Here is a 20,819-nt window from a genome sequence, read left to right as displayed (position 1 = left end):
GTGTGTGGTGAAAATGTTCTACGATAGCTTGACCAGTTGAAGAATGCGCAATGCCAGTGACACACTGAACATCCCGAGATTGCAAGAATTGTTGGGCAGGCTGAGCTACATAACCCAGCCCATTATCAGTCTTCACAACATGTAGGACACCTAAGGCTGCAAAGGCACCACACCAATGTGAGATGACATCCCTTGCCTTCTGTCTTGCATGTACAGAAGCCCATCAGGCCTTAAAAGAAGTGTCCATATACAAATTTAAGGTGACCAAACTCTGAAACATGAGTAACATCAGACTGCCATTGCTGAAGAGCCTGTAGCCCTCTAGGGTTCATTCCATCCAGAATCACCGTGACATGCTGCTGACAATCAGAGCATGAGGCAACAACATCACATGCTTCTGCAGATGTAAAATGGAGCTCAGGCCCTCTGATGGAAAAACTAATGTGACTGATTCGTTGTAACATGTCTGGCACTGGGGCAGCCCGCGCTGAGGCCGTCAGCTTATCTGCACAGGCATTTCCTTCTACCATAAGCCCAGGCAAATCAGTGTGGCTGCAAACATGAAGAACATAATATGGTGAATTTCATTGATGTAAAGTATACCATAATGTTTTTAACAAATTAAACAAGTCCTTGTTATTTACCTCTTCTAGAACAGCACGACCTAGTCAACAAACTATATTGTGTACATATTGAGAATCAGAGACAAGGTCCAAATTCTTAGAAGGCCAGGCTTCAAAAGTCATTATGACTGCTCATAATTCTACTAGCTGAGGGAATCAGTCTTGGTGGCCTATGTTATCATATCATTTACCTCCCTCCATCCAGGTGACAACTGCTTTTCGCATGCTCCCTGATCCATCAGTAAAATCCATGCACCTCTGTAAGGGATTCAAGGAGTACAGTGATGATTCCACAGTTTACAATTCAAGATGTAGCTGCAAAAATTTATGTGTAGGATTGTTGTGGGTGAGCTGTTGATGAATTGGTTGCTATTTGTGTATGTGTACCCAGTTAAATGTAATTGTTGCTAATATTTACCATATGCAGCTAATGTTTTGGTCCCCAGTTGTCTCACCTATATGCCCTTTCCTTTCCAGATAACGCCACTGCTGCTCCCCTAAAATGGTGCCTGTGAGGAGGGTGACGTTATCGAGCTGTCGGCCAATTAAAGGATTGAAAAGGACACTGGGACACTGTTTGGCGCTAAAAACTCCTTAGAACAACGAGCCCAAAATAGCTTCTGGAACATCATCGTCTTTACAAATTATATGAGCAATTGGTGAGTGGTTACTGTCTTTCTGTGTTGATATGGTAGAAATATCCCTTCTAAGAAATGCAAAGGATCTTGCCAGCTGTTATGCTACAGGGCTATGAGGCCCACAGGATGATCCCGAGATAGTAAAATACATACAGGGAGAGGTATGGTGGTAACCACACACCAAGCTTTTCTTCCTTATATTGCTAATTCTACTTGTCTCAATGCAGCAAGTGCTCCTGGTGACAAGCTCCTGAAAGATAACATTGAGGGATTGCCTTTTAATAAATCAAAAAGTGGTGCCACCAAAGCATTCGATAATCCTAACAATGATCTAATCCAATTAATCATGCCCAGCAATTTTTGCAAGTCATTCAATGTTTGTAGAGAATGCTGAATCGCCACAGGCTGAGGTCCAACAGTTTAGTCCAAGATTTTCATACCCAAATACTTCTATGGTGCTTGTCGCTATACTTTCTCAGAAGCAACAGAAACCATAACTTGTCAAAGCCTCTTGCATTACATGCATTACTACATTAAGCTGTTCTGCAGTTGTTGCAGCGACTAAGATATCATCCATTGTCCTAGTTTCGAGGACAGGTGTCTGCTAAGAAAGGCAAGAGCCTCTCTTTGAAATGGAGAAATTATTATAATTTTGAAAACAAGGGGCTTTCAGGCAAAGATATGGGAATGGGAATAGCAGTTCTTTACTATAAAAATTAAAATAGAAATACAGCACTACAAAGAACAAACCCCAAACACTGACAGAATCAGAATACAACCTGACAGCCCGTCAGTGGAAAAAAGGGCAACCTTGCTGTTTCAAATCTCAGTTTTTATCTTGGTAGGAAAGGCTTGGCTCCTCCTGCTAGGTGGAGCATCTCCCAATGAGAGCATGTAATTTTATCAGTCATACAGTGGTACTCAGTGGGCCATTGGCAGAAGATACCTTCCTGGAGGAAGGATGGGTTGTGGAAAAGATAAAGATGACTGCCCCACCTGGTTTTAACAAACGGCCCATTAGCAGGATATCTCCCACGGAGATAAGGATCACTGCCCCACCTGGTCTCAACAGATGGAGGTAGAATAGAACTTCTGGTCACATCCTGTATTGCAACCCAAGACATCCATATAGTGGTAACAATAAACAATAAAATGGAAATAGTTTCCTGACCTGTGATAACACTGGTATTGCATACCACTGACAAATGGAGGCGCTGTTTCTCACCCCTTGGGGTAATACAGTCCAAATGGTATCCTTCCGCAGGTTCACTGTTACTAACAGAGGAGACAGTGAAAGCAAACTTAGGAGCATCATCTGGATGTAGGGGTATAGTAAAAACACAGTCCTTCAGATCAACAATACAAATATCTTAAGCAGTTGGAATCATGGTGGGAGAAGGCATCCCTTGCTGTAATGTCCCCATGCTCTCCATCACCTCATTAACCTGACAGAAGTCATGTAAGAGCCTCCACTTAATCAGACTTCTTGATCACAAACACTGGAGTGTTCTGAGAGTTCTGTGATGATTCAGCATGATTTTGTGCCAGCTACTAATTAATCAAATCTTTGAGACCAGTCAGTTTTTCTTGACTTAGGGGCCTTGGTCAACTCTTATAGACTGTGTGGTCAGCCACAGCAGTGGGATGGTAGGTCTGTGCAAACTGCTCTCCACAATGGCCCCTAGGAAAATCCTGCTTTTCTGTTGTCAAGGTGACTCATTGAGTCAGACAATCACATCCCCACCAATTTAAAGGTACTGAAATTACATAAAGGTGGATGGTAGCTACCTGCCCTTCAGGTTAATAATACTCACAGATGAGAGACTTTAGTAACTGGCAGCTGTACCACCAACTCCTGCCACTGCTGCAGAAAGTTCTGTGGGCCGAGTAAAAGGCCAGTATTTCTTTGAGATAACAGTAACATTAGCGCCTGTGTCAATCATACCAGTAATGGTCACTTGCAGGAGGGAGTCTTGTATAAGTTCTAAAGAGCATGTCATATCAGGTTTAGTGTCAGGAACCATTTGGGTCCAAAACACCTCTGACCTGTGGCCCCAAACCCTCCAGTCCCTCTCTCAGTAGATGCTGCACTAGGTACTTGTGCCACAAAAGGTATTAAATGAGCAATGAGACTTTTCTTAGGTATGGTGACCGGGAGTGACAGTGCCCATAATATGGCACAAATCTACCCAAGACAGCCTGCATCAATGACTCCACGTTCTACAAACAGCCCTTGCAAAGTAATACTTGAACGTCCCATTAATAATGCACCCAACCCATATCCCACAGGCCCAAAGGCATCCAATGGTATCTCGTGTACCTTGTTATTACTTATGGGGACTGAGGCAGCCATGACGACATCCACTCCTGCACTTCCTTTGGTTCTGGGTCTGAGTTTACCACATAAACTTGGAAGCAGTTGCCTGGACGCATCTGTTCCTGATTGTGTGTCCTTATTTCACTTCTTTTCCCATTTCCGGGTGGTCCTCTGGGTGGCAGCACCTGCTACCAGCTGTTGAGCTTAGAATGGCAGTGTTTGGTATAATGTCCTGATCTGCCATAGCATGCACACAGCCCAACAGGGCACTGCCCACCCTTCCCGGGCGCTGAGAAGCCACCAGGCTGGTTGGGGCAGGCTCTTGTGAAATGCCCGATTTGTCTGCATCAACACCAGTTCTCTGAGATCTGTACAACTGCAGCAACTTGTGTTGTGAGCTGCTCCACCTGGTATTGTGTTGTCCCTATGTTTCTGCAAGCCTCAATCACATCTGCCAACACAGGATTCTTCAGTGGCAGAGGCTGGCTTACACTCTGTTTTTGCATTATATTTAGCCAGCTGTATAAACAAAGTCTTTTGGGCTGCTACGTTATCAATTTGCTTTTCAATCGCTTCTCTAAGATGATCTATAAATGTGATATATGGCTCACTAGGTTTCCGTTTAATCATCATCCATGATTGATGAGGAGCCCCCATAGCTGGTACACGTTGTATCGCAAGAAATGTGAGCTCTTTTCCTTGTTGTAGCACTAATTGAGATAGACTGTTACTCTCTCAAGACTCAAGTTTGAGGAAATGAATGCAGAGCTGGAAGAGAATAAAGAGCTTGCTGGGAATATCACCTTAATGAATTGGAGGAACTACATCAGGATCTTGAGGAAGAAACAACAGAATGAGAAGCTCAAGGTGAGACATCTGTAGCTATGTGAGGATGAAGTGTTCTGTATGATGGGCTGCCCTCAGCTTTGCAGCGCTGTGTCTGCACAAAACCTCATTAGCAGTGTCTGTTCTGAGCCTGCTCTGGAGCTGTGTTACGCTTTGCTGCAGGGACAATTCAGCTAGCCTGTGGCTCCACTTGCAGTTCAGCGCGTTGGTGACACCGTGTGGCCACCGCTGGAAATTGTAATGGTTTACTGCCCGTGTCCCATTCGTTCATGTCTGGTAAAAACTTTTCACCTCTTTACAAGCAGTGATCCCTCTTCCACCTTCCCCTTGCCCTGTGCAGATGGAACCAGAGAACAGAAACAATCAGGGAACTTGTGTGAGAGAGGGGCTCTTGGAAGAGTCAATGAATTTAATGTCTTTCCCGGTGTGGGAATGGATAGATGGGAGTTTGTGATGTTTTAAAGCTTCACAAGAAGCTGTGGTAGACAAGCATATGGTGGGGAGAATAATCCAGTTGTCATCTTAGTGGTCAGTGCCATTTATAAGAAATGTCAGTCTTGAGAACCTAAATCCAGAGATCTGATGCTGGGAACTGTCTTGAGGCACCTCTGAATTTTGTTTATCCAGAGGAGTTTGTTTGGAGAGAAATGGTCTTTAGCTTACAATATTTTTTTACTCCTAATTACTTTTAAGCTGGGTACATGGAATATGTGCCTGTTTCTCTGCTCCTATTCACAATCATTTGGTAACTATCTATATAAGGAGAATGCAGTTTCTATACCTCTCTTTTTCCGTTTTCTTTCAGCCATTATGTCTTACTGGTAGAAAGCTAACTTAATGCCTACTCGCATTTTCTCTATTCTTTCACTTTTTCATGTGCCCATCTTTATTGACCAGGTGATTATGGTTTACGGTAAGTCCATGACTGCCAATGAGCAAGAAGGTATGGTGTTGTACTGTGCCTCAAAATGAACAGCACCTCCCCCCTCCCACGGCCCTTTAGAGGCTACAGTGCACTAGAACACCCGGGTTGATTCTTTGGTACTGTTAAATACTTGTTCTGACAGGTCTCTTCATCTGCAAAACCAAAGCTCTTTACCTGATTTATTGGGAGGCCATGATTGTGTGTAAAACTGACATGACTTTTTTTTGAAAATGTGTTGCTCTGTTGTGCAGTGAAATGGTAACAGTCTTGTTTTGTTCTTTGTCATTATTACTCAGCTTGTTCTCTATTTCCATGAAAGTCCTCAAGAAGGTTGACAGAAGTGTGGTTTGTCACAGGTGTTTCTGTTTTTGCAGGCCCAATTACAGTAATTTCACGAATACAAGCCGCAGCAATTTGACAAAAATTTTGGTGGAAACCCGGAAGTGCAGCTAATAGTCGGGTGCGGCTAATATATTAATAATTTTCTGACATTTACAACCCCAGACGTGCCAGCCAGAGTGCCGAGCCAAGCACCGGCCAGTAAAAGCCGGCATTTCGCAATTGTTACAGTGTTACCGTGTTGCCCTGGCTCCCTGCAGGCAGCACGGGGGGCGGGGAGAGAGGCGGGAGAGCTCTCTTCTTCCCTCCTCTGCCGCAGCCCAGGGGAGGAGGAGGGGGGGGGCGCCGCCATTGCCGCGGCCCGGGGAGCCGACGGGGGGGGGCGCCGCCATTGCCGCAGCCCGGGGAGCCGACGGGGGGGGGGCGCCGCCATTGCCGCGGCTCGGGGAGGACGCGGGGGGGCCGCGCCGCCATTGCCGCGGCTCGGGGAGCCGACGGGGGGGGGCGCCGCCATTGCCGCGGCCCGGGGAGCCGACGGGGGGGGGGCGCCGCCATTGCCGCGGCTCGGGGAGGACGCGGGGGGGCCGCGCCGCCATTGCCGCGGCCCGGGGAGCCGACGGGGGGGGCGCGCCGCCATTACCGCGGCTCCGGGAGCCGACGGGAGCCCCGCGCAGCCATTGCCGCGGCCCGGGGAGGGGGGGGGAAGTGCGCGCCGCCATTGCCGCGGCTCGGGGAGGAGGCGAGGTGCTTTGTCCGCGCCCGCCGCCGGCGCCACGGGCGCGGGAAAGCTCCGTCCCCGCCCGCCGCCGCTGCCGTAGGAGCGGGGGAAGCTCCGTCCCTGCCTGCCACCGCGGGGCAGCGCCGACCCGGGGTGACCGAGCCCAGGGGCAGCGGCGGCCGGCCCCGAGCGGCAGCACCGGGCTGGGCCACCTGGCCCCGTCAGCGGCCCCTAGCGGGCCGAGCCTGCACAGCCTTAGCTCAGCCAGTAAACCCTGCCCTGCTGCGGTTCTGTTACTAATTGCACGCGGGTCCTCGCTGCGAACGACAAAGCGGCTTATATTCGGGTGCGGCTTATCTATGGACAAAAACCGAAATATTTGCCAACACCCAGAGATGCGGCTTATACTCAGTGCGGCTTGTATTCGTGAATTTACTGTAATCAGGAAATGCGTCACCTCACCAGCAGCCTCCAAAATCACAACCATCAGCTGAAGGGAGAGGTGTTGAGATACAAGTGCAAGCTGAGAGAGGCCCAGTCTGACCTGAGCAAGGAAAGGAGTGGAAAAAGCAAAAGCAGAAGGAATCTGTGAAGGAGAGAGAGTCCAAAGAGAAGGAGAAAGGGAAACATGAAGATGAAAGAAGGAAGGAGGCTGAAGTGATCAAGCCACTGAAGGCTGAGCTCAAGAGTTGTCCCTCCCTTTCCTGCTGGAGCAGTGCTCAAACTGGGGTGTTCTTGTGTTGAGCTGTCCATATGTAGAGTTTTTGGCCTGGTGTATCTGACAGCTGTTCAGCTGTTGGAAACTGGGAGTCAGTTTCTGCTCAGCACTGGCAATAGCTGTGTTACAGCCAGCAGTCAAGCCACTGTCTGTCTCTGGATGCTTGTGCAGATGACCATCCCTTCTCTACACCTTCAGACTCAGAGCAACTCTGCTGTGGTGCTGACTTCTAGGGAGCACATTTTTGTAGTTGTTGGGATAATAGCGCTCCCTGACACCCTTCTTTCATCTGTGTTAGTTTTTGAGTAAAATGTTCGGGGTCACTGTAGGGGGTGCAGGGGTCAGTTTTGCCCAGCTGGGCTGCAGGACCCCTTACAGCTCTGTGTGTGTGTGTGTGTGTGTGTGTGTGTGTGTGTTGCAGGCCCGCCTGACGTGCCCCTGCTGCAACATGCGCAAGAAGGACGCGGTGCTCACCAAGTGCTTCCATGTCTTCTGCTTCGAGTGCGTGAAGACGCACTACGACACCCGGCAGCGCAAGTGCCCCAAGTGCAACGCAGCCTTCAGGGCCAATGACTTCCACAGGATCTACATTGGCTGAGGCGCTCCCAGACCCTCTGCTGTGCTGAGCCAGCCTCCCTCCCTCCCTGGCAACTTCTGCCGCCTGAGTGCAGCGTCCTCTGGGAGCTGCGTTCAGTGTCTTGAGAGTAACGCACTCTGGATCTTCCTTCCTTTCCTGGCCCTGTCCCTTTGGTCTTACCCTCCGTTTTTTTGTGCTCTTTGTGCCTGAGAGGAAATTTCCCATCCCTCTCTTTCACACTGCCAAGGTGGGAACAGGCAACTGAAGTTCAGCCTTGGGATGGAAGCTGAGCTGCGGCAGAGATTAGTGAAAGCTTTGTTTGAGGGCTCTGCTTTGGACACTAATTAAATCCCATCAAGGGATGGCATTGCTCCTGGGAGGGAATAGTTCCCCAATTAGCAGGCTAAATAGAGGCCAAGGGACTGACTCTGTAGACTCAGTGGAGCAACTCCTTGTGTACCTTCCTGAGTCAGGGCAAGAACCCCTGAGGGCTGGTGCACTAGGAGCCATCCTCCCTAGCCCCAAACAAATACATCTAAATATCCAGAAGAGGAGAAAGGAGAGGTCTTGGAGACCCTTAGAAAATAGCATTCCACTGATGAGCCCTGGTTGATGTGCTCACCTTCCCCTAGGCTGAGGCATTGCTGTCACTGTCCTTCTCAGAAAAGGACTTTCAGCAGATCCCTTGCTGCAACTTTACCACAAAGATTAATGTTGTTATGCACAAATTCTTATTAAAGCTCTTGTTTGGTTTATTTTTCTTGATTCTTTTTTTTCCAAGGTTCTCTTACCTCTGGTACTATCTGTCCTCTCATCCTTTATCCAGTTCTCAGAAACATTTCTCGCAAGCTTTAAATTTCTACAGTAAAGACACTTAATTCCTTCCTTCCTGTGGTTTCAAAATATGCTCAACTAGAACAACCTTTGTCCCTTTTGGGCTCTATCCCCAGTTGCTTATTCCTGCCACAACAGGAAGACCAGAATGCTGCATTATTTCTGCAGTCATTTTGTCATGGCTGCTGGGAATTTTGGCAGGGATATGGTGTGGTGTAGGGTCTCAGTGCTCTGTGTGCTTGGAGACTGCTTTTGAAGTCTGCTCCTAAAATCAAAATGGGAAGTTGTTGGAAACATTTCTTCCTAGGGTGTAGTGTTTTCCCTGTGAACTTAATTTGCATGGAAGGTGCACCTGTCAGAGGTTTGTCTCCTGGGTGTCCCTTCCCTGTAGCATGGAATCTGTCTTCCACCATCCCCTCACTGCAGGAAATAACCAGATACAAGGAAAGGAGTTCATCATAGGCCCTTATACTATTCATGATTATCTTGGTGAAAACATTCAGACTATATGAAAAAAGTAAATGATGAGGAATCCTGAAAAGTGAGAAAGAACACTTGGAAGGCATCCTGCCTTTCCAAGGGAAACCTGGAATACTGAGAGTTTCTGCCATGGAACGGGAAGGAATGAGAGTAGAACCTGCTCTGCTTTCACTCGAAGTTGCTCTCGGGATTACAGGTTCTGGCAGTAAGTTGGCTAAAGAATGGTCTGGTAATGCTGCTGGTGTATTTTGGGGTCCATCACAACCCGGACCTGGCTCGTCAACAAACTGCATCTTGAAACAGCTTTGCTACAGCAGCAAGAGTCCCTTTACAGCTGTGAACAGCAGTCTGAACAGTCCCAGCAGAGCTGCAAAGACCCTCTGTCCTTCCCCAGTCACTCTTGTATCACTTTGCTGCTGAAATTGAGCTCCGTCAGCATGCTGCCCAGGTTGGCTTCCCTCTGCTCATGGCAGGAAATGGATACTTCAAACAATCTGCATTATGGAAAGTCTGTTTTCCCTTAGCAAGAAAAAAGTCTTGGTTATGTTTCACAGTAATAGCTTATTTCAAGCTCATTTTGGAAATAACTGAGTTTGTCTCTGCTTTTAATTAAACCATTGAGAAACAGAATATATGGAAATAATAAAAATTCATCAGGACTAGTAAGTATTGCGGTAAAATGTAAAGGGGAGACAGATATTCTTTATGAAAAGGTTCTTTAAATTCAATGTCTTAGACAAGAAAGAAAAAGCCTTGTCTCCAGTCTCCCCTCCACCTTCTATCACAGTAGATCCTCCTGCCACAGTCTGCAGGCACTGGTGTGCCTGTGGTACTCCCCTTCCCACAGAAAGCCACAGCAATCTCTGAGGGGATCAGGTGGGAGCAGTGGCTGAACAGAAAGTAATGTGCCAAAAGGTATGTCTCCGTTGGCAGCAATAACTTGGGTCTTTTCTGAAAAGGCACAGTTGGTTCCGCAGTAATTCAGAGCAATCCCTGTTCTGCATTTGTCATGGGAGAAGCTCCTCAGACTACCACAGCAATAACACCTGCTTAGCAGTAGTTATTAGGTAGTCGACATTTTTCCATTTATATTTTTGCTTTTAAATGAAGTCTGATTTGCTGAAGATTTGGTGTTTGGAGATTTGCAGTAAAACATTTGTGTTTAAGATGCAATTAACATTTTCCATTCCTTTTTTTCTTTTTTTTTTACGTGTTTCTGGGTTCACGGGTGTAGAGATAAGGACATAAAAGCCTTGATAAAAATACTTATAAAATTGGACTGAAATACTTCTTTCCTAGTGTTTTAATGAAAAGAGCAACCTTCATCTCTTCTAGCCAAGTGATGTTGGAGGTTGTGAGGTACCAGATGCTATACAAATTAAAAAACCTCCTTCTAAAAAGTTAATTATCTAAAGTGGGGGAGCTAGGGAAAGGAATGTGAGTTTGTCAGGAATGTGGGGACTTGTCAGATCTATTAGACATACTAAGGTGCAGGCCTGTGGATCCCACTTCTCTGTTTTATGTCCTAATTTCTCTTCCCTGTGTTACTGCATTAGAAGGAGCAACACACAAAAGCAGAGAACAAGCCCTGAGTAGGGAACAGAAAATGAGCTCTTGGTAAGGCTAATTAGTCTGGGTCTCACTGTGATCAGCTTTTAGTGCAGATACAGAGCTTTTCATGTGCAAGGGTTTTTCAAATGTTAGAGGTGCAAATAGGTAGAATGTCTTCCTCAGACTGCCTGCAGACTTTGAACTACACCTAACAAGAACAGCTCAGGCAACATTCTTGCAGGTGGCTGGAGATACAGGGAGGGTAAAATTATTTTGGTGACTTATCTGCGAGACTGGAGTTAAGAGACAGTGTTACAAACTTTATTTTTCTTTGTAATATGAGATGTGTTGGGAAGTGGTTTTTAAAAATTGGTAGAAACTCTATTTAAAAAACACAGTCAGTTGGGTTGATGCAGTGTTTATTCATATGCTGAACAGCTTACCCTTCCTTCCCCTCATCACCCAGGAGGGAGAGAGCTCCATTCAGTACATTGCCTCTAAAACCACAATTCTCATTCTTTATCCACAGAGCAGTTTTTGTGATTCCTTTTGGTTTTGATGGGACCTTGGTATCTAAATAAATCATGGTCCAGAGTCCCTTTAGTCAATCTCATCTGTGATTAAGGACTTTATTGTCATCTTAAGACAGAGAATATTAAGGGAGTAGTTTCACACTGGCAAATATTTCACTTTTTGAGGTAAATACTGATTTACAGTAGTGCCCCCTCTCCCTTCTCATCCTTGCCCTGTGCCACTGTGGATCCATCCCTTCACCTGCTGGTGCAGTGTTTGCACGGCTTCTCTCTGGGAGGGAGTGGAAGCCCAGCCTAGACTCACAGGCAGACAGAAGTGGTGGTTTGGTTTTTGCCAAGTTATTTTAAGCTGGGTGAGTTCCTTCACCACAGAGCAGCCGCACCTCCGTTTGTGCTGAGGGAATGGTGTGTGATGGGTTTGCCACCAGGAATTTGTCTCATGAGCCTGTGCCAGGAGGGAAGGGACTGCCAACACAGAACAGCACCTGCCATAAAGAGGCATCCGTGAGGAGCCTTCACATGGACAGAGACTAGACCCATACAGAACACAACAAAAATGTACCAACAAAGGGACATACTGCCAATGAACAGTTTAAATCTTTTTTCGGTTTTTTTTTTCTTTTTTTTTTTTTAAATTGATGCACAGAAAGGGCAAAAAAAGTGGAACCTCACTGTACTGTCAGGTGGAGAAATGAGGAACTCTCATTGAGATGCTCCTTGTCTCTCCAGTCCCTTGGGAATGGCTGGTGTTTTCCAGGAGAATAAGAAACTTGTGTAAGGAGGAGGACTCAGGAGGGTGGCAGTAGCTGTGTGCTGCTGCAATTCTGCTCTCCTGAAGAGCTTATTGCCTGCTTTATTTTTGCACCCCTTTCTGGCATTACAAAAGTGTGTTACAAATTTTACAGAGGAATGGGAGAGAGGAAGGTAAAAAGGGGAAGGGCCCAGGTATGCTGGCCTAGGACTCTGCAGTTCTATTTGTCCTTGCATACTCTTCCAGCTCTGATTTCCTGTCCATGGCAAGTTGCAGCTCCTGTTTGATGATTTCAATCTGCTTCTCCAGTTCTGTCAGCTCTTGCAGCACTGAGGTCCTTGCAGTGTTGAGGGACTCTGCTTTCCCGTTGGTGGTTAAGGAAGGCGGAGTCTCTCTCCTCCCCTGTGGCAGGGGGATGTCCTGGTGGTGATGGATTGTCACCTCGTTCTGCCCCTCATCGGTGCAGATGTGGTTTTTTTGGTGGCAGTTGCCCAGGTTAGCTGTGTTCCACACTGCATGCTGGCTGTTTCCCACGTGGACCCTGAACAGAGATAGGAGAGTAAATATCACATCAGAGCCTGCTCTTGTGTGTGTGCAAACCTCCCCTGTGAGTCATCCTAATGGAAAAATATAATACTGCTGTTACATATTACATAGAAATATTCTTCCTTTATCCCTGGAATTATGTTTTTGTGCAAAGCACAAATTATGAATGTAAATGACCAAACTTTTGTGATTTAATCATAGCAGAAGCTAGAACAGAGCCCTGAATGTCATCTTCCCCAAAACTTTTTTTTCTTTTTTTTTTTTTTAGGTATGAAATAACTCATCTGCAGCTCAGCAAAGTCCTTCAAAGCCTTCTGAAAGCTTTTGTGGTTGCAATGTGCAAGTTTATTACAACATTAGTCCTTTGTGTGTTACTACTCTGTCCTGGCTTGGGCATTTGCTCTCACAGGGAAGAAGAGGCTCTCTAAACCTGGCGTGGAGAGGTGAATGGGGATGGTTTGTCCTTCAATCTTGAAGTCTTTTTGGGGAGCTGCCTGTGCTTTGGGGGATGGACAACACTGATATGTATCCAAACCTTGCAGTTCATTCCTCAGCTTTCTGACAGATCACAGAGACTTTGGGTTGTTGTGCTGGGGCACAAATTACTGTCTGGGAACTTTTTAAAATATTTCCCCGTTTTTTTTTCCTTCAGAAATATTGCCATAATCATTTGCTCCCAGAGAACATTTTCCTTCTCTTTGGGGAACTTCGGTCTGCTGCCCTCCCAGATCAGGTCAATTCCCGGGGTTCCTTCCCAAACTGAGGAGTAGCCCATGGCCTCTGCTCCCCAGGTGGAACAGAAAGAAGCACAGAGCTTGCTGTTGTGGGAGAGGAGCTTCTGTTTCCTGCCTGCTTTCCCTTTGGGACAGGCTGGTGTGTGTTAATTTGATAAAGGGAGGTTTAAACTCTGCAGGAGTTGTGTTTCAAACTGCTCCCTCCTCGAGCTCCTCTGTGGGTATCCTTGGACCAAAGGCCTCTTGGTGTGAGCTGCCAGTGGGCAGGTGAAGGAAGGAGGTTGGTATTTCAGAGTTGTGCCTGCTGAAAGGAGTTGGCTTCTGGGGTGGATACTTTTCTCACGTGCCTGCTCTAAAGGTACTTGGAAAGTGGAAATTTTGCTCAAGGAGGTGGCCATCAGGGTTGTTCTCCAAGAGATGTGGTGGAGGAGAGGCAGGAGCGGATGTTTCAGGCAGGAGGGCACTCCCTGCCTGGATCATGCTATTCCAGAGAGCTCATGGAATCCCAGCAGGGATGTGTATGTAGAGTTGCTTATTTTTGTGCAGATTAAATATTTTCTCATATTTCAAAATAAAAGATGGGAAGACTCTCAAGTCTGGGAAGTTGCTTTTAACAAATGCCAGAGTCCACAGTTAGCACTCCAGTTTCACCAAGAAAACCATTCACAATTGGACTACTGATGCTGAGCAGATTTCCCAGTTTTTGGAAAGTAACAACCTTAAAAAAGTCAACAGATTTTCCTCCATGAGGATACCAGCCAGTAGGACGATTTCAATTCTTTGCACCTCTTTTCTGTGTCTTTGGTGCTTTTCAGAGTTCCTCAGTCTCCAGCAGGAATGAAAGCACGGGTGATAATGTAAGTGATTTGAGAGCTCTGTGTTGTGCCTTGCCACATGGGTGTCCATGACAGACTGGACACCCCACTCATGGGTCTGTTGAGTTAAATTCATCCTAATTCTGTGCAAACAGCAGCCCTGAGATGCTGAGAAGATCAAGGACAGTGGGTGGGTGTGCATGCACACACCATGGGCTGGCTGCTGGGTGGGCAGAAGGTTTTGGACAGCAGTACATCTTCACTCTCCCAAATTGGAAGATTACAGTAATTTCACGAGTATAAGGCGCACCCTTTTGACTAAAATTTTGGTCCGAATCTGGAAGTGCGCCTTATAGTCTGGTGTGCCTTATACATGGACAAATTTCAGAAATTTGCCAACCTGCAAGTGCGAGCCTGCAGCAGCCCTGAGCTGAGCTGAGCCTGCCCGGCGGCAGCGGGGCAGCGTCGGCCCAGGCGCAAGGGGAAGAGGCAGCTGCAGCAGCAGCCTGGGCACAAGGGGAAAGGCGGTGGCGGCAGCCCAGGTGCAAGGGGAAAAGGTGGCGGCAGCGGCCCAGGCACGAGGTCAAAGGTGGCAGCGGTGGCCTGGGTGTGAGGGGGAAAGGCAGTGGCCATGGTGGTCCGGGCACAAGGGGGAAAGGCAGTGGCTGCCCAGGGATGAGGTGGAAAGGCAGCGGCCCGGGTGTAAGGGGAAAAGGTGGAGGCAGTGGCCCAGGAGTGAGGGGGAAAAGTGGCATCGGCAGCCTGAGCGCGAAGAGGAAAGGCCACGGTGGCTGAGCCATGAGCCGAGCTGCGCCAGCCAGCGCTGGGCAGGAGTGCCAGGGCCTGCGGCACAGGGAGGGTGCCTGGGGCTGTGTTTAAAAGCTACACCAATCTGTGAAAAATATTCACAAATTGAGCACCTGCCAATAAACCCCGCGATCACACGATTCTGTTACTAATTTGTTACTTTGTTGTGCGCAGCTCCTCATTTCCAAAAAAAAAAAAAAAAAAAAGTGCGCCTTGTAGTCCAGGGCGCATTATATATGGACAAAGTTTGGAAATTTTTCCGACACCCGGAAGTGCGCCTTATAATCTGGTGTGCCTTATAGTTGTGAAATTACTGTACTTGCAGGGACATTTTTCTAAGCCCTTGCCTAGGGGGCTTATGGATCACTCTCCCAGCAAGGAGAGTGCAGCAGGAGGAAAATATTTTGCAGCACTCATTGCCACACCTGCTGCTCACAGATTAAAAGGCAGGAGTGGCAGGGAGGTTGTCATACGTGGTGTTCTTCGATAAGATGAAGGAATGAACAGAGGTGATCAGTTGCAGGTGTTTTTAGACACTTGTGTGTATAAAGGCAGCTTAGGAGTTTAGAGATGCTTACTTTTTTATATTTGGTGCCTTTAGCAGAGGAGTATCAAAGAAAAGCATTGACATCTGTAAGTTTCAGACAGGTCGAACATCCAGTTAACATTCTAGAAGGCTTTTTCTGTTCTGTACTCTGTGTCTGAAATTCTCTGTAGAAAAGCAGTGTTGCTATCTGTGTCCTTACAAAGTGCAACAGTAGAGTTGAGCTGCTGAGAATGTTCCATGCAATGTCTTGTGTTCCTGAAGTTGTACATCCCATTGTATCCTCTGCAGAACACAAAGGCTATGAAAACAAGGCAAGGTTGTTGTCTCCTTTTTTCTCCAACAAGACTTGTTGGACACAGTATTTTCTGAAAGACTGTATTTGCCTCTCCTCAACTTTCCTATTTCTCATTCGACAAAAGAAGAGAGCTGCAAGAGTTTCAGGCATGTGAGTGCCTGACCTCTCTTTCGCTCTAAAGACTCAGCCTCCTGGAGCCCTGATTACCTGTTCTGCTTTAGCATGGCAGTCATTCTTTCCCTAAACACATGGCCAGTGGACTTCAACTGCAAAGCCTGTCTTTGGAATGGGAGGTTTGTTTAAATTAGCTGTATGCAAATTAATGAAAGAACAAGACTTCTAGATTTAATTCTAGGAAAAATAATTAATTTCTGCCTCCCTCATTTGTCACTTCTATCTTGTTTCCTTTATTTTTAAAATTCTATTACCTTTGGGATTATTAGATCCCTAATTACATATCCAGACATAAGGTATTTAATTTCAAAGTAATTTTTATAATTTGTGTTTTAAGGCATGGAGAACTTCCTACCTCTTTTCTACTCTCTTTTTCTTAGGCTGACGTTTTTCTTCAATAAATGAACTGTTCAGAGCACGATGTAATCTCTAGAGGGAAAAGAGGAACATAAATTAGTAAAAGCAAGATTAAAAATGGCTCCACAAATAGGTAAACAATTTGCATTTTGTCTGATGGACTTGAGAATAAATTATTTTGCACATTGAAGGATACAAGCAATTGTCTGTGCTTTGTCATTACAACAGATTTATTTTCCTGTATTTTCCCAAAGAAGGGTAAGCTGAAAGGCTGATGAATAGTTTGGGAACAATCCTTGGTGTTAAATTAGTTTTAAAAGATTTCTTCCAATATGCTGCTTTAAAGCAATGGAAGTTCTTCCCTTTTGTGTCTTTTGCTGTAAAGTAAGTTCTTCCTTTAGAAGAAACACCCAGAGCAATTCTGTCCCATTAGCTTCTCTAGAATAACGAGGGAGGTTACCCAGCATTTCCTGCATGCCTCAGAGGTTTGGGAACCTGTAACAGTGAGATAAAATGTTCTGGTTTGTCAGTTCAGGATAACAACACTGTTGCTTCTGTCATCCAGAAGAGCTGAGCTGTGAGGCTGCAACTGCAAATAGAAAGGTCCCTCTCTGAGCTTTGCAACTGGATATTTCAATTGTGTCCTCTGCTTCCTATTCCATCCTTAGGCCAGCCTCTTCAAGCTCCAGAAGCTGCTGTCATGTTTCAAATGCCAACTGTCAGTGCTCTTACAACATTTTATACCTTGTTCCTGCCCAGGCTTTCTTAGTCAGCCACACAGCTTTCACAGGGTCCCATCAGTACACATACCTGACTGGTATGGAGCCAGTACTTCATCTTAGACTTCTTCTTGATTCGTGGCAGGACCAGTCTGTACACTATGTGTTCCCCAATGGTGGTGAGAATGGACAAACCAAAGCCAACGCACAACATCACGAAGAGCCCTGAGAAATGTTTTATCCCCATCTGCAGTGTCTGTGAGCAAAATCAAAAGGGAAGGTTAATGCAGGAGGCTGTTAGTGTGCTGAAGCAGATGCTTTGTTTTCTCATGTGGAAATGTGGTCTGACTGAATACACAGTGGTGAAATAATGCAGAACAGTCTAGATATATTTCACAGCAAAGCCTTTCTGTGCTGCTTGATGTTCAGTCAGAGCAAAGGGCCTGTCATGGGAAAAGAATCAGCCAAACACCAGGGAATTTGATGCCATTCCCCTAATGAGGTGGAGTGTTAAACATGTACAAGAATCTGGTGTTTGCAGGGTCTTTGCATTTGTAAAAGCAAGTATTCCTTGACAGAATGTAGTCAAGGAATTGTAAAACAAGTCCTTCATCAGCAGGGAGCTAATTTTCATATTTTCAGAGAATTGATCATTAACTTTTCCTTTTTATGCTTTACCCTTGATGGAAGGTCATGGAGAAAATGTGAAATAAGTAGCACAAACATGGCAATCCTCCACTCCCTACATTAACAGGACTGTTTGTTAAGTTGTAAATTGTGTTTGTTGAGAACTCTGACTGCAGATACGGAAAAGAGGAACACTTCCCCCTTTTTCTGCCAAACCACCCTTTTCACGTAGTGTAGGAAGCCTTTAATTAATTTGTTTTATTGGCATTAATCATGTTTGAACACCAAGAAACAGTGTAGAACAGAAATGTGCACCACAGATACCTGCACTGCAATGTGTTGGTGAGCTATTCGCGTAGTACCTTTATTCTCACATCTCCATAACTAAGTTTATCAATAACTAAAATTGATTATTATGGAAATATTTCCAGGAATACAAAATTCAGTTGTGTCTTTCTATTGAACAATGTTTTTCCCCAGGTAAATATATTTAAAAAAAAAAAAAAAAAGGAAAAAAAGAAAGAAAAGAAAGAAAAAAGAAAGAGCAGAGTTTGGGAAGGGTTTTGTGTCACCTGTGATGCTGCTACCCTTGACCTGTTGTGTTCCTTGTGTTCATTTGCTCCATGGGTGGGGGTGGGGATGGTGCTTTATTATGACTACTTCTATAAACTGGAAAAAGAAACTGGAATTAGTCAAAAGATACATCACAGAATATTTGTAAAGTGTTATTCTAAGGTCATATTAAGCCAGAGAGTTGGTAACTGATGAGTCCACTGAAGCTGAGGGCTTGGAAGTCCTGCTGCGTACTGTCAGCTGTATTTCTCCTGGTTTGCATATTTGATTTCTGTTTTGCATAGTTGATTTCTGTTCTTTGGTATGAGATAGCATATCACAGGTTTTTCACAAGAAGAGAGCTTCAACAATAAGCAGAGTGAGAACTTTTCCTTGCTGGCACTGGCAATGAACTCTTGTTTTGGGGATACTCTGCCAAAATCAACCTCTTTGTCCTGAAGCATACTGAGCAGAACTTTTGGGGCTAGAATTTTTGTACCAGTGAATAAACACTTCAAGGGTGTTGAAGGGTATAATGGAGGTATAAAAACAATTTCTAAAGAAACTTACTGCAGTGTGGAAAGCATAAAAAAGCCACAGCAAAGTGGCTCTGAGGTAGAAGTGTGTCAGAGTTTTGGCACAAGAATTTATTTATATAGAGACTGCATCAGTTCAACCTCAAGGCAAAACTTGCTTCTTCATATCACAACTTCTTATTGACAAGAATAATAGCTGCTGTCCCATAGTTTGTCCTTCCAGTTAGGGGCACAGGAGGGTGACATGTATTTTACAGGTGGTAATGCTTTGCACTGCTCAAGCACCAGAGTGTTTGACTGTAGGTCTGTCTGACCTGTTTCTTTTAACTGGCAGTGAAGCCCAACTTTCAGCCCAGGTAGAATAAAATCATAATGAGGTCCCATGTCTTTTACTCAAAGGTCTCAGAGCTAAGACCTCAGTATGGCCCATCTTTGAATTTGGAACTTCTGTAAGTATCTGTAAGAAGCAAAAAACCTGCTATCCCAAATAGCTGAACATGGTTAAAGGTGCATTTGCCAGTTCTCCAAGAAGCTCTAATGCAAATCACTCCCTTCCCAGAAAGAGTGCTCAAAGGCAAGCATGCAACAACTTAGTTAGTGATACAGAGCTAAAAGTAAACCTAAGAACAAACTGAACAATAATTAAAAGGGAATGTGTTTTCTCAATCATCTGATGAATACACTTATCTACTGATGCTCCCGGGCTCCAGCTGCTGGATGTCAGAGAGTAACAGCCTGTCAGTGGTGCTTGCCATGGGACCTAGGTTTAATGTAGTATCATAAAACTCTAGCAATTTTAAACAATAAAAAGCCCTATTGCAGTGGGGGTTCCTGAATGCTGGGACATGGGTCTGATGGGGGTGGACAGGGGAGTGGCTTCACCTGCAGATGCAGGAAGCATTAACCTGAGACCAGGGAGGTGACATGTCAAAGGTTTATTCCATAATAGGTCAGGTTATGTACTCAGAATAGGTTTCATGTTTCTGATTCTTGCTCTCAGCTGGTTCAGAACCGGTCACATACAAGGCCATGCTCCTGGTTCATGATTGGACTTTTGCTCTCAGATGTCCCGACGTATTGTCATGTTTACCACACCCCTGGGTCTTTGGATAATGACTCTCAGGTCATGCGGTTTCTACATTTGCTATTTTATCCATTAAAGTTCTTTATTTTTCAGGCAACTCCGTCATTCCCGTCCCTCTGTTTTTGTCATGGACCTCCTGGGCTGGACTGATCCCGGTATCGCTGTCATAGGATGTCTCCTCCAGCCTGGGGTCAGTGTCTGATGCCACTCCAGTACTGCTACAGAGAGCACACTTGGCCAGCTTCTTACATGAAAAATAACTCCCTCATTTTCAGCAAAGCCTCTCTGATTTATGCTGATGAGGGTCTGGCTCCCTGTCCTGTCAGCTCTGCAGAATTGTCTTCTACCTTCCCTGGAAACAGTTGAAAGAAATTCCAGCACTGTCATCCTGGATGAGTTTTTCACTGTAATGGATGGCTTTTGAAATTGACCCAAACAAGACATCTTTTCATAGGAAAGGAAGTGCCAAAACAAAGCATCAATAATATTTCATCTAGCAATAAGGAAGGTAATGCATTGGAAGAGCTGCCTGATAAAGGCTGCACAGTAGAAGGAAATTTTTGAGACTAAAATCAAGGGAGAAAAAAGGTAGGGGAGAAATAATTAACACAGTGTGGAGTGTATGGAGTGATTATGCATAGCAGTATCAACACATTCACAAACCATTGAAAAATGGCTGTCAGCTGTCCATAATTACTTTAGAGACACACATGTTAAATAGTAAAGGAAGCCATCTAACAGAGGCACCTCTCATTTTCATTACTTCATGCTGATTAGAGAAGCAAGCCGTAATACTTATTTTTTTGCTCCTTTATGTATTTTTTAGGTGCATACATAGAATATATGTGGAAAGAGCAGAAAAATCTGGTTTACCTGCATCACTGCTTTCCTCTCTGCTCAAGAGGTAGGGGCCAGGGGAGTGGGTGTGTGGGCTGGGGGTGTGCTTGCTGGCAACAGAAAGCAAACATGGATTTCTCTACTGCAATATCTTATTTTAATTTCCCCTTTTTTTTTTTTAGGAATAAAAGCCCACCATGCAATGTATTCTATATTAAACCACGATAAAAATACAGTACTTGGTCCAAGTTTGTAATCATAAATCCAGGAGGTAGCTCCCTGTATTTTAGGAGAATGAAGTCAATTATGTCCATGTAATAGTCCTGGAGCAATAAGCAG

General features: G+C 45.4%; 1 protein-coding gene across 1 annotated transcript in view; it reads right to left on the bottom strand.

Moving 5' to 3' along the window:
• Positions 1-10,968: 10,968 nt before the first annotated feature.
• GRIN3A (glutamate ionotropic receptor NMDA type subunit 3A) overlaps positions 10,969-20,819 on the bottom strand; it is a 72,734-nt gene continuing 62,883 nt past the window's right edge. Inside the window, exons 7-9 of the mRNA XM_033086556.2 lie at positions 16,936-17,100; positions 16,124-16,197; positions 10,969-12,391 (exon numbers count right to left, since the gene is read on the bottom strand). Of these exons, the coding sequence (XP_032942447.1) occupies positions 12,055-12,391; positions 16,124-16,197; positions 16,936-17,100 (576 nt within the window). The 3' untranslated portion in view covers positions 10,969-12,054. The remainder of the gene's footprint in view (positions 12,392-16,123; positions 16,198-16,935; positions 17,101-20,819) is intronic.

The sequence above is a fragment of the Catharus ustulatus genome (assembly GCF_009819885.2).
Source record: "Catharus ustulatus isolate bCatUst1 chromosome Z unlocalized genomic scaffold, bCatUst1.pri.v2 scaffold_29_arrow_ctg1, whole genome shotgun sequence".
NCBI classification, from domain to species: domain Eukaryota; kingdom Metazoa; phylum Chordata; class Aves; order Passeriformes; family Turdidae; genus Catharus; species Catharus ustulatus.
The sequence above is the reverse complement of the archived record's forward strand: the minus strand, read 5'-3'. Positions and strand labels throughout refer to the sequence as shown.